Below are 13,527 nucleotides of genomic sequence, written 5' to 3' on the forward strand. Positions count from 1 at the left end.
TCTTGTTTCTTCATCTCTCTCCCTTTCCAGTGTGTCATTGAATATATTTTTTAGGTTGTATATATTATGTCATTTTGTCATCTTAAAAAAAAGTCCCTTTCTGGGTTGGAGACACTGCCCTGCCTAGGTCTAGCCAGTTAGTTCTTCCAAAAAGCAAAGGACTCATCCCAGAGCATTCTTTTCATTTGCAAACTAGCCAGTTCAGGGCTGTGCTTCCTTTCCCTCCATCCCCTACACTTCAGAGAGCTGTGTTGCTCTGCCTTAATCATCGCAAGCCAAGTATTAGGCATCTGCCCCTCCCCCTGCCCCCAACAGCTTAAGGGTCACAGAAAACACTAAAACCAGCCAGTCCTAAACGTTTACCCTTCCTGCCTTGCCTTTCCCACCTCGACATAGGCCGCGGGAGAAGTTTTTCTCTCATCCTTGTCTTCTGCCACTTGACCAAAACCTGATGACCCTGTGTGACATGCGATGACCTCCTCTTTGAGACGTCGGAGTCTAATAAACTTTATTTTGTGCTTCACAGAGCCTCTTTGGGCTCTGTACTGACCGCTCAGAACCTGGAGCCTGCTTCAGATTCTGTGTCTCCCTCTCTCTCTGCTCCTCCCCTACTTGTGCTTTGTTTCTCTTTCTCAAATATAAATAAACATTAAAAATAGTTTTTTAAATTTTATTTATTTGATTTGATTTTAATTATTTTTAAAATAGTTTATTGTCAAATTGGTTTCCATATAACACCCAGTGCTCTTCCCCACAAGTGCCCTCCTCCATTACCACCACCTCCCTTCTTCCTCCTGCTTCAACCCTCGGTTCGTTTTCAGTATTCAGTAGTCTCTCAGGTTTTGCATCCCTCTCTCTTCCCAACTCTTTCCCCCTTCCCCTCCCCATGGTCCCCCATTAGGTTTCGCCTGTTATCCAATGGAAAAAACAATCTTTAAAAAAAGAAAAAGATTGTAAAGAGACATATACTTAAAAAAAAAAGAAATTGAAAGCCCAGCAGTAAATATAAAAAAAAATAAAAAAAGAAAAAGAAAATCCTATACCCATTAAGCAATCACTCTCCAGTACCCCATCCTCCTGCCAATGGCAACTGCCAACCTACATTCTGTCTCTGTAGGCTTACCTACTGTGGGCCTTTCATATAAATGAATAATAAAATATTTTCTGTCTGGTTTCTTACACTTCCTATGGTCCATTCACACCATAGTATGCATGAGTACTTCATGACTTGTTATAGCTGATTAACATGTCATTGTCTGTCTATACCAGCTTTTATTTATCCACTCATCTTTTTTATTTAACTTTTAAAAACTTTTATTTTGAGGCAGAGGGCAGAGAGAAAGGAAGAGAGAGAATTCCAAGCAGGCTCTGCACTGTCAGCACTGAACCCATGTGGGGCTCAAACTCATGAACCACGAGGCCATGACCTAAGCCAAAACCAAGAAGTGATGCCCGACTGACAGAGCCACTCAGGTACCCCAGTCCACTCATCTTTTATAGACATTTGAATCGTGTGCACCTTTTGGCTACTGTGAATAATGTCACTATGAATAGCCACTACACAGCATTATATTCCCACCAATGAGGTACAGGGTTCCAATTTTTCTACATCTTTCCTGACACTTTTTTGCGAATTCTAGCCAACCCAGTGAGTGGGAAGTGGTAGCTCACTGTAGTCTGATTTACATTTCCCTCATGACGAATGATGTTGGGCATTTTCATGTGCCTTCTGGTCATTTGTCCACCTTAGGAGAAACATCTTTTCAAGTTTTGAGAAACTTTTCATCACCTTGTGCCTATCTTTTTGCGGTTTCACGAAATATTTATGTAATGAGTGAATACACAATCCTACCAGGACTTGGATTTGCGGCTTCACCGTGGTTTACAGCTTACTTTCTAAAAACAGCTGTGCCACCATCCCTGAATGAATGTCTCAGACAACCATCCTAGAACCCTCATACCCAATACCTGTTATTCCAGAATTCTTGGAATTATTATGTTTTGCTGGCATTGCTTCCATGTGTGTGAGTATGTGGGGGAGGGGGGTAGTGGGAGGAGGATTATTGCCGTGCCATTTCACCTACAGATACTGCTCTCTTTATTGGTTTTCATCTCTCTGTGTTTCTCTGTCTATCCCTCTTAATTCTGTCTTTCATTATATCTGTAATTTGTTCCTCAGTATCTTTCTCCCTCAGTCTGGGCCTCCCTCTGTCCTACACATTTCATAATGTCACATCTCCTTGTCCTATTTTTTCAATTCACTGGATTTTCTGGATCTGTGCCTTTCTGGTAGAGACCGTTAATGGTTAACCTGCCTCAGAAAAATTTCTGCTCTTCTAGGTCCTGCTTACCCTCTATCCTTAATCCCTCAGAGCCCCTTACCCCTCCTTATCCCTAAAAGCCCCTTAAAGACAAGCTGGAGAAGTCTCATGGAGGGTACCGATACGGTTGCTCCTGGATGATGGAGGCATGCACCTCACCTTAGGCTCAGCCTAGGACGTGCAAGTACTTAGAGAAATGTCAGAACATTTTATGTATGTGGCCACAGTGACTGGATTGGAGATGAGCTCCGTGACATAAGCCAGGCCAGTTGTGGTGCTGGGTTGGAACTCCTGGGATTACCAACTGGAAGGACTGCGAAACTGGAGCTGCTAGGGGCACCGCATGGAAATAGCTGAGAATGGAACCAACACAGAGGAAAGGAGATCCATCAGGCACCAAGAAAGAGACTGAGTCATGAGGATTCCTTTGGGTCTCTGGAGCCAGCCGTGCCTGAAGCTACAACTGCCTATACAATGGGAATTCATTTTGTGAGCCAACAAACCTTCATTTTCACATAAGTAAGCTTGCTAAAACAGCAAAAAAACAGGAGATCTCAAGAGATTAATAAACATTTAAATATTATTCGAGGATAAAAAGAATGAAATCTTGCCATTTGCAACGACATGGATGGAACTAGAGTGTATTATGCTAAGCGAAATAAGTCAGAGAAAGACATATCATATGATATCACTCATATGTGGAACTTAGGAAACAAAACAGGGGCCCCTTAGTGGCTCAATTGGTTAAGTGTCCAACTTCAGCTTGGGTCATGATCTCATGGCTGATGGGTTCGAGCCCCGCATCGGGCTTTGTGCTGACAGCTAGCTCAGAGCCTAGAGCCTGCTTCAGATTCTGTATCTCCCTCTCTTTCTGACTCTCCCTGCTCCCACTGTCTCTCTGTGTCTTGCAAAAATAAATTTAAAAAAAACATTTAAAAAAATTTTTTAATAAATAAATATAAATAAATAAACATTAAAAATCTTCAAGAACCAAAACAGATGAACAGAGGGGAAGGGAAGGAAAAATAAAATAAGATGAAAAAGAGAAGGAGGCAAACCACAAGAGACTCTTAGATACAGAGAACAAACGAGGGCTGCTGGAGGGAGGTGGGTGGGGGGATGGGCATTAGGGAGGGCACCTGTTGGGATGAGCACTGGGTGTTATATGTAAGTGATGAATCACTAAATTCCACTCCTGAAACCACTGCTACACTACATACTGACTAACTTGAATTTAATTTTTTTTAAGTGAAAAAAGATAAGGAAAAAAACACTTAAAAGAGATTGATATGAACCACGTCTCAGAAAGTGGTTTTCAAAAATTAGTTTTTGAATTAGAAACTTGACAGAAGGCGTGCCTAGGGAATTCTCAAGTAAGTGTGGGATTATCTCTCATTTAATGCACCCAGAGGACCAAAACATTCCTGTAATGCCGTGTGGTGAAAAGGGAAAGTGCTGTGGATTGATGGGTAAATCAGCTAATTCTCTAGAATCAAAAATGATCGAATGTGAATCTAATCATGAATTGGTCACCTATGAGCCAATGTAGAGTCTTTAATTAGCCTAGTTCAACGAGTCAGCAGGCGGGAGCCATGGGCAACCATCTGCCATTCATGAAACAGCTGTATTAGGAATAAATAAAACTGTCAGGTGCTTCTCTTGCCCTCTACTGAACTTACACAAAGCACATGCATGGCAGTCTTCGCTTCAAGGATAACTTCTGAGCTGTGACTCTTTAAGAAAGTGGACATCTTATTGTATGTGTTGGAACCAGGGAAGAAATCGAGCAATGCTTTTCAAACTGTAGCATACATCACAATCATGCATGGGTCTCATCAAAGCCAAAGATTGCTGGTCCCACCCGACATTTCTGATTTAGTTTACAGGGTCCCAAGAATGAGTTTTTCTAATATGTTTTCTAGGTGATGCTGTGACTACTGTTTTAGGGAACCCCACTTTGAGAACCACTGGAGTAGAGCTTAACTATGTGGTCACTCTGAAGGACAACATGACCAAAATAGCAGAGACTTACATAAATTGAGGTTTGTTTCTCTTTTCCAAAGAAGTTCAGAAACAGGTGTGCAGACCCCAGGATGGCACTGCACAGGGTGAAGAATCTTAGCCCCTTCTAACTTATTACTCTGCTATATACGGTCTGTGAGCCCAAGATCACCTCATGATTCCAAATGGCTGTTTCAACTTCAACAATCCCCTCCACAATCTAGCCAGCAAGGAGGAAGGAGAAGGAGAAAGGCATGCTCCTTCTCTTTTAGGGCATATCCTTGAAGTTACATGTGCCACTCTTGTCTACAGCTCAAAGGATTTGACAGAAGATGGATAAAAGGGGAAATACACCATATAGTTATTGATAGAATGACTCAACATTGTAAAGTTGTCAATTACCTCCAAGTTGATCTATAAGTTAAACTCAGTTCCTATAAGAATCTGATCAAGAGTTTTTGGGAACTTGACAAACTGAATAAAAAAAAAAGCATATTGAATAAGTGTCCACAATTAGTAAAGACAATTTTGAAAAAAAAAAAAGACTAGAAGGTAGGAGTACGGTAAGGCACATGAAAATACATCAAAAGACTGTAATAACAGTGTGTAATTGAGGCACCAGCTACTACTAAGAATCTAAGGTGAGGAGTAAACATTTAAATAAAGATTTGTTGGATTCCCCTCATCCCATTCTCCTCCTTTATGTGTACAGTTCCACCTTGGCAGAAGAGACATATCTTTTCTGTGTAAGTTGAACCAGAGAGGATCTGGACTCCATGATTTCAGTCATGGCTGAAGGCAGGGGTGAAGCACCATATGGAAGGATTAACTGAAAGTGTGTAGGTTGGACAGTGAGACCTCCAGCCCTCTGTGCCAACTCACCTTCCTGAAGGCATGCAGTCAGGTTTCATTCCACTCTCTGACTCGAGGTTCTGGGATTCCTCTCTGGGGCATAAGTCAATTATTGCTATGCAAATGCTGCATAGCAAACTGCCACAAGCCTCAGCGGCAACAGGAAGCATGTTGACCTAGGCTGTGGTTAGCTGGGGTAGCTTGGCTGGAGAAGCTCTGCCCCACGTTTCCCATCCTCTTCCTCATACCCTGGGCACTTCCTTGTTGACAATGGCAGAAGTCCAAGAGGGTAAACATAAATTGGCAAAGACTTTCAAAGCCAAGGCCAAAGTTGCATGTCATCATTCCACCTTATTCTGTTGACCAAAGCATGTCACACTGCCAAACCCAAGACACAGGAAGATAGATTCTATCCCTTTATGGGAAGAAACTACAAAGTTCCACAGGAAAAAGGATGAATGTAAGACCACGAATGCAATCTACCATGAGCTCCAAAGAATGAAACAAATGAATGCTAATTTTGGGGGTCCCCCACTGAAACAAAACCCAATTCTGCCCTATTAACCTACACTGAGTGGTACCAGTTAACAAGCCACACCCATGCACTCTGAGCTTTCCTTTGGCATTTTAGTTCCACGCTCACACACATGAATAGACAACCAAGGATCATTAACATGAGAGACATGAGATAAAAAGAAAACAGAAAAAAGGGGGCTTAAAAGAAAAGAGATCATACTGTGAACAGAAGAAAAAGGTTTAAAAAACCAAACTAACAATTATAACTACTATTCCCTTTTTTAAATATTTATTTGAGAGAGAGAGAGAGCACGAGTGAGGGAGGGGCAGAGAAAGAGGGAGACACAGAATCCGAAGCAGGTTCCAGGCTCTAAGCTAGCCGTCAGCACAGAGTCGGATGCGGGGCTCGAACCCACGAACCATGAGATCATGACCTGAGCCTAAGTTGGTCACCCAATCAACTGGGCCACTCAGGTGTCCCTCAGTATTTGTTTTAAAATCAGACAAACCTCAAACTTCCCTATAGCAACTACTCAAGGCTAGAAGACAACAGAGAAATGCCCACCGTGTTCTGAGGAAGAGTGTGGACCACAAGGAAGGTGGTCAAAAGTATAAGCTTCCAGTGATGAAGCAAGTGAGTGCTAGGGATGTGGAGGAGCCACCTGTCCCATGACACAGAAAGCGACCCCTGTGTGCATTCCCTGGAGGACGCCTCCCATGGAGACACAGACACATGCAGGAAGAGGCTCCTCACAGCACTCCCTGCCATGGCTTACAGCATCCGTGGGGCAGAGAGCAGGGAAACAGGTTATGCTGGGTCATGAGCACATAGGGAGTCCTTATCTGCTGTCAAATTTTGTATACATTTAAACCTTTCATGATAAAAAAAAAAACTCCCATGAAGTCATGCAGGAAAAGATAGGGAACCAGAATGTGCTCTGTGGCGCAGTGTTCAGTGGCACTCACAGAGTCATGATAATATAAACAAAAAATTGCCATTGGGGACCTAAGTGGCAGCAAGTGACCTAATTGGGAAGATGAACGGAGAAAAGTGAAGTTTTGGGGGGATGGAGCAGAAAGCCAAATCGTCTTCTTTTTTGGTGGAGAGTTAGTGCCTTGAACTAAAGAGACCACGTCAGTGCGTCCCTGAGGTTTGGAGGGGGCTATGCAGAGTCGGTTAAGAGAAGAAAGTGAATGTGGCTGAGAGATGGCAGTGGGGACAGCTAGAGGCAGCTGGTCTCAAGGCAAGCCTGAATAACTAAGTGACTCTTTGAAATATGACCATCGCCACCACTAGAGGACTCTACACTGGGGAACACTATCTCTTACATAATGACATGTTTGGAAAATTCCTCCAGCCCAGTAAATTTCAGACACCGAATGGAAGAGCTCGTTCTTTTTAAGGAACATATATTGGCTTGCTAGACACCAAACAACTACAGAAAGACAACAGTTCAGCAGCTGGAGGAGAATAGACATAGACTGAAGCACGTCCATCCTTGGCTCCTTCTGCTCACCCTCTGTACTGATGGTCATCCTCATTAAAACAAGGATTTTCCCACACACTGAGAAAGGGCATGGAGGCAGAGAAGGCAAGACACAGGGAACATCCTGAGCCCAGGCACCTTCCTCTGCTCTGCATAAGCAGATCTCCTTAGTGATGATGACAGGATGGTCCTTTGAGGGGGCCAGACTAGAAGTCATCCTTTGGACAGGAAAGACTCCAGGGGCCATGGTTTCCCTAAGGACACTGGTGCATCCCTGGCAGGAGGGAAATGGGCAGATGTTTCTTCTTTACCCAACAACTTTGAGGCAACCTGGCCCCTGGGTCATAGTTGCCCTTATGATATCATGGCTAATTCCTCCTCTCCCACCCTTCCTGCCTCTGCCAGGACCAATGGAGCAGCAACCAAAGGGGGTGTGAACACCTGAACTACTGCCCCAAACCATGGGCAGTAAATGCTGTGTAAGAAAGTCAGACACGCCCTCCCTGGGGGTAGGGAGTTGGCCCATGGCAGAGGGAAGCACCAGATGACTTCAAAAGGACTCAGGAGGGGCACCTGGGTATCTCAGTTGGTTAAGCATCCAACCCTTGATTTGGGCTCAGGTCATGATCTCGCCCTGTGTCGGGTCAGGCTCCACACTGACTGTGGAGCCTACTTGGGATTCTCTCTCTCCCTCTTTCTGCCCCTCTCTGGCTCATTCTTTCTCTGTCTGTCTCTGTCTGTCTCTCTCTCTGTCTGTCTCTGTCTCTGTCTCTGTCTCTGTCTCTGTCTCTCTCTCTCTCTCATAAAATAAATAAAATTTAAAAAATATGTTTTAATGTTTATTTATTCTTGAGACACAGAGAGACAGAGCTTGAGCGGGGGAGAAGCAGAGAGAGAAGGAGACACGAAATCTAAAGCAGGCTCCAGGCTCTGAGCTGCCAGCCCAGAGCCCAACACAGGGCTTAAACTCACGGACCACTAGATCATGACCTGAGCTGAAGTCAGCCGCTCAACCAACTGAGCCAGCCAGGCACCCCAAATAAATAAACTTTAAAAAGGACTCAAAAAGAATGGGGAAGTAGAGCTGAGGCCTTTGCACAGAAGCTGGTCCTCACTCATACTTTCTCTCTATATTCTGATTGCAGAAGTCTGGTCCAGATGAGGATGCGCTAGAGAGAGAGAGACTGCAGGTAGGTGGAGCCTAGGAGCACGAGAGAACCACAGTTCATTGATCACCTGAGGACAGAGTCCTTGGAAGTGAAGGATCCATTTTTGGTCCCACAGGCTGAGAAGTCAGCTCAGCGTTGCTCTCCTATCCCCATAAATCCCCTCCCTATTCTGAGCGAGCTGGGTTAAGTATGGAGAGGCAGCAGAGAGGTAAGGAATCAGGATGTGGACTGGCCACTGGAAGGTGGGGCACAGCAGTGGGAACTGGCAAGCTGGAGAAAGGAACGCCTGGGTTTAGAAGGATATGGGGATGACCGAGAGGTGGTCATGGAAATCAAAAGAAGTGAGGTAAGGGGAAGCCCTCAAGGGGCCATGGGATGGTGTGAGGCATCAGGAGGCAGCATCATAGGCTGGAATTTGGGCTGAGATTCAGGCCATAAATGCAGAGGTTCTTTCTCTTTCTCTCTGGTTCCTCACACACACTTCTGGATCAGAAATTGTTTCCACAGAACCTGTGAAGACCGCAGGGCAAGCATATCCCCATTTTGTAGATGAGGACCCTGTGACTCAGAGGTTGAGCTGATGTGTCTATGGCCACAGATAAGATAGAAGTAGAGGCAAAACCCCACCCACGACTCGTGAGTTCTCAGAACCACCAAACGCTGGTTGTTAAGAGAGAAGATCAGAGCTCCTTCATGGCAGACACCAGACTTGTTCATAACAAATTCATGTGGAGTCCTCTGCTTTGCTTGGTTAGCAGCTTTATCGAAAACGCCACAGAGCAAGAGTCAAGGCGGCTGAGAAGATCCAGGCCTGGTGGCGCGGCACCCTGGTGCGTCGCGCCCTGCTGGTGGCAGCCCTCAGGGCCTGGATGATTCAGCTCTGGTGGAGAACACTCTTATGGAGGCGGATTCTTAAGCAGCAGCAGGACCTCCTGAAGATCTATGTAATCCAGGAGGAGGCGGCAGTCACGCTCCAGTCCTGGGTTCGCATGTGGCAGTGCCATCAACGTTACTGCCGAATACGCAATGCTATCTGCATCCTCCAGGACCCGAAGAACTACTTTGCCTTCGAGACCAGTGATTCTCTACAGGCACAATATGAAGTCCCTCCCAACCAGCCGGAGTTCCATATTGAAATCCTATCAGTCTAAAAGTGCTTGCTATAAGGTGGAGAACTACTCCACTGCCCTCAATAAACGTCTGACCAGGTTTTATGTGTCTCAGTGACTCGTACACAGCGAAGACCCCAAAGGCATCCTTCTCTCTTCCCCAGCTCCCACCCCTTAGTGCCGACTGACAGTGGCCATATGCCACCGGCTCTGTCCAAATCAGACACTGCTACCTGAGGCTGTCCTCACACATCAAGAGGCCAAGTGTCCCATTCCATAGCCCTGACACCATTACCATTCTTACCTCCTGACCTTGCAGTTTGGAGGGGTTAGGCTTTATAGTCCCAAAGATTCCAGGTACCTCCTCTTATGAGAGTTGCCTTTGAATCCATACTCTGTTAGCCTGCCATCGCAGAGCAGCTGGGGCTTGCACCCATTGGCTGTCTATTTGGCAAGCTCTCCACAGAAGTCAGACACTTTGCTGGCTCTTGGAAGCAGTACAGCCTAGAGAAAGCACGGGGAGCTGACCTTAGTAGTGACTAGGCACAGGGTTTTGCACGTTTTGTGCTAACTTGGATGCTGTTTTCTTTGGGAAATAGCAGATATGATCTGAAGGAACCCCAGCTCTGCCTCCATCCCCAGGACCAGCTTTTCCAGGGTGCTGAAACACAAATAGGACTCCAACTGATATCACTGCTACCCTACGTGTGACACCATTCTTAGTGACTTCATGATTAAATTAGATGATTCCCCAAGCCCCTTGCCTCTTACCTCCAGTGATTTTGACTTGCATCTTACCTGAATCGCCCACTCCTATAATTGCATCAGAGGCTGTTGCTGCTCAAGCTGCCTTTAAGGAATTGCCTTTTTTTTTTAACTGACCAATCCATCATAGACCAATTCTTTCATAAAACAAATGAATTATGGGAACATGAAATAGAAAAGGTACACAGACTATGAGGCTTGTTTTTAACTGTTAGGCTGGGTGCACATAAAATTTCTATTTTAATTTGCTATAGAAATTTCTAAGTGCTTAATCTCAGTCTTTGTACTTAATCCCAGTGGTAACAAATGCTCACCATTGGGTGTCATTGCCCTGTTACTTGTCATAACTGACCACAGCAACACTAATACTGATCTCAATCATCTTGGTCTCTGACTTTTGCTTTCTATGCTTTAGGGCAGAGGTCAGAAAACTATGGCTTGCAGTTGAGTGGTTGTGACAGGGACTGTATTGACATCAATCCTAAAATACCATCTGGTCATTTACTGAAAAAGTTTGTCAACCTTTGTGTTAGAGTCACCAATTCTTATGCATTGATCCAAATGTTTCTTCAATACTGCCCTTTTCCCCAGATCAGATTCCATTCTCTACCGAGGATTCTTTTAAAATTTTACCACCATTGGCCCTCTCTCTCTACCTTTGTATGAATCCAACCCTTCACCTACTTCATCCACAAGAAGAGCTTAATTTCTGTGAAGAAAAACAAAGCACCATATTGCATGGTTTTGGTTTATCTTCAGGACCACAGGTGGACAGAGGCTTCTCAAGACACTTCTCTGTAAATTTGCTTTTTGACCTGAAGATTTCACATTACTGCCTCTCTCCTCAAATGGGTTAATTCTTTCTCTTTTCCTTTTGACCTCAAATGATGATGCCAATTCACACTTAACCGAGAAAATGGCAGCAGACTGGACCCCTGTGTCCCTATTATCTCATCCTCCATCTCAGCTGGCCTTTTCTATGACACTTACTGCCTGCCTTGAGTTGAAGTGAATTGCCTTTGCCCCACCCAGAGCCACCCTTTCCACCTTGCTCTTCTGGTGCTCTCCTTTTCCTTTTGCCCACTATCACCTCCTGCCTTTGCAATGGTGTTCTGTAATTTCATTTGTTTCTCGAAACCGGTTTCTTTTTTTTCACCAAATCAATCACATCAGCATATAGTATCCTCCACCATTAAAAAGTCCCTTCTTGACTACCTTGTATCCAGTTCTTTGCATCTTCTTATAGCAAAACATGTCACAGTCTCTTCTCTCACTCCTCCCATTCTCTCATAAATTCACTCCAGTTGGGCTTCCCTTCCCCCCAACTCTACAGAAACTACACTGGTCAAGGGTATTGATTGAGAGAAATAGTTTACAAAAATGACCAACATTACTGTTCTCCTTGTATCCATGTCCCTTTGCAATGTAACTTTGCAGCTCTATCAATAACAGACAGAGGCTACTTAACCTCCTCTTGTATCTAGACTTCCCTGCGACTTTCTTTGATCAATAGTATGCAGTGAAAGTGATATTGTGCCAGTTGCATACCTGGACTTTAAGAGGTCTTAAACAACCATCCCCCATGTGAACAAGGAAACTACCACTGTTGCATGAGGCACCACATGGGTCAGAGATGAGCTGTCTCTGATGAGCCCCCATCACACCTACCAATTGGCCATGTATGTTTTAGTGAACCCAGCTGAGAACAGAAGAAACACCCAGATGAGCCTAGCTCAAATTGTCATTCCACAGACCCAGAAGTTCTGTAAATGGTTATTGTTTTGAGCCTCTATGTTTTGGTCGTTGGTTGAAACACAAAAACCAACACCATCTAAAGTCACCAACTAACTTGCTTACATGACAACAGTGAATTCTTTGTCTTCTGCCTTCTGTCTGCATCATACTACAAGTTGACAACTCTCTCTTACTTGAAACACCCTTTGGCTTCGGGAACATCACACTCTCCTGCTTTTTCTTCAATGGCTACTTTTTCTTAAGCTTATCAATGGCTTCTTCAATGATGAACCTCTAATCTATGAGGGGCTCAATCTTAAAAGTCTTTTAGTCCCTCTTAATGTGTACTCCCAGATAACATCATCAACATGGTCTTAGCTGTCCACTATATCCTGATGCTATTCAAATCTACATCACCATCCCTGACACCTCCTCTGAATTCCGTACCCAAGGTATGACTTCCCACTTGACATATTGCTTTGATATCTAACATAATGTGGCAGAAACAAGATTCTCATCCCCACACTTCATGATTCTAACCAAAAATTGCTTCTCCTTGTGCCTTGACCATTCACCAAATCTGTTTGATTCAAATTCCTTTCTGAACCTTCCCTTTTTATTTTATTTAACTCTGTCCATCCCCATTCACATCAGTCCATCACCAAATTCAGTCAGCTACAGCTCTGCAAGATAGTAATATCTACAATACAGTAGATAATATGATTGGATAAACTGGACCTTATGTAGATTGTTCTTGGGAATGTAAAATGGGGTAGCTTATGTGAAAACAATTTGGTGGTTTCTCAAAAGTTAAATATAAAGTTACCATAAGACCCAGGAATTCCACTCTTAGGTATATATCCAAGAAAATTGAAAACACAAACAAAAGCTTCTATAAAATTTCATAGTAGAATAATAGCCAAAAAAGTGGACACAACCCAAATGGCTATTAAAACTGTGGTACATCCACACAATGGACTACTAATCAGCAGTAAAAAGGAACAAACTACTGATGCATGGAACAACTTATATGGGTCTCAAGGAAGAGTGCAGACCTGAGAGCAATGGGACAATTGAGCTCCTAACTATGGGGAATTTAAAGGATTGCAGATCTGAGGGGATTCGAACTATCAATGTCTAAGCCATGGGCATTCAATGTATGTGAGAGAGAGCCACCCTAAGTTACAGTCAAGGAAAGGTGAATTTTCATGGTTAGCTATGGATGCATGTACTGTATCTGGGGTGTTTGGACAAGGCAGGAGTATGTGATGGACTTTGCACACAGGTGTATAGAGAACACTTAACAATATCCTTCCCCGCTAAACTCTAATTACAAAATGATGACACCATTAAGAAGGATCCTAACGAAACCACAGTGCTGAAAGAGAAAGAAAAAGAGAAAGAGAAGAAGGACAAAGGGAAAAAGAGAAAGTGAAAAAAAAGAGAAAGGGAAAGAGAAAATGAAGAGCAAAAGAAAGATAAGCTTCCACACCCAACACTACCCCTCCATCTAGGGTAAGCCAATGGAGGCCCTCAAAATTGAAAGTGACTTCTATTTGCAACATCTCTGACC

At 43.9% G+C, this 13,527-nt stretch overlaps 1 protein-coding gene and 1 long non-coding RNA gene across 4 annotated transcripts in view; one reads left to right on the forward strand and one right to left on the reverse strand.

Annotated features, from left to right (window-relative positions):
- IQCF3 (IQ motif containing F3) overlaps positions 1-9,558 on the forward strand; it is a 10,548-nt gene extending 990 nt beyond the window's left edge. For 2 of the 3 annotated variants that reach the window (XM_029918697.1, XM_029918695.1), the window contains exons 3-4: positions 8,323-8,367; positions 9,102-9,558. In XM_029918697.1, the coding sequence (XP_029774557.1) occupies positions 8,323-8,367; positions 9,102-9,497 (441 nt within the window). In that variant the 3' untranslated portion in view covers positions 9,498-9,558. Of the gene's footprint in view, positions 1-7,573; positions 7,657-8,322; positions 8,368-9,101 lie in introns of those variants that run through there. The other variant, XM_029918698.1, reaches the window with a different exon arrangement.
- The window catches only part of LOC115275093, an 11,465-nt gene continuing 6,974 nt past the window's right edge, over positions 9,037-13,527 (reverse strand). Inside the window, exons 2-3 of the long non-coding RNA XR_003901392.1 lie at positions 9,760-9,959; positions 9,037-9,286 (exon numbers count right to left, since the gene is read on the reverse strand). This is a non-coding gene — a long non-coding RNA (uncharacterized LOC115275093). The remainder of the gene's footprint in view (positions 9,287-9,759; positions 9,960-13,527) is intronic.

This window comes from Suricata suricatta, chromosome 12 (assembly GCF_006229205.1).
Source record: "Suricata suricatta isolate VVHF042 chromosome 12, meerkat_22Aug2017_6uvM2_HiC, whole genome shotgun sequence".
Taxonomy (NCBI): Eukaryota; Metazoa; Chordata; class Mammalia; order Carnivora; family Herpestidae; genus Suricata; species Suricata suricatta.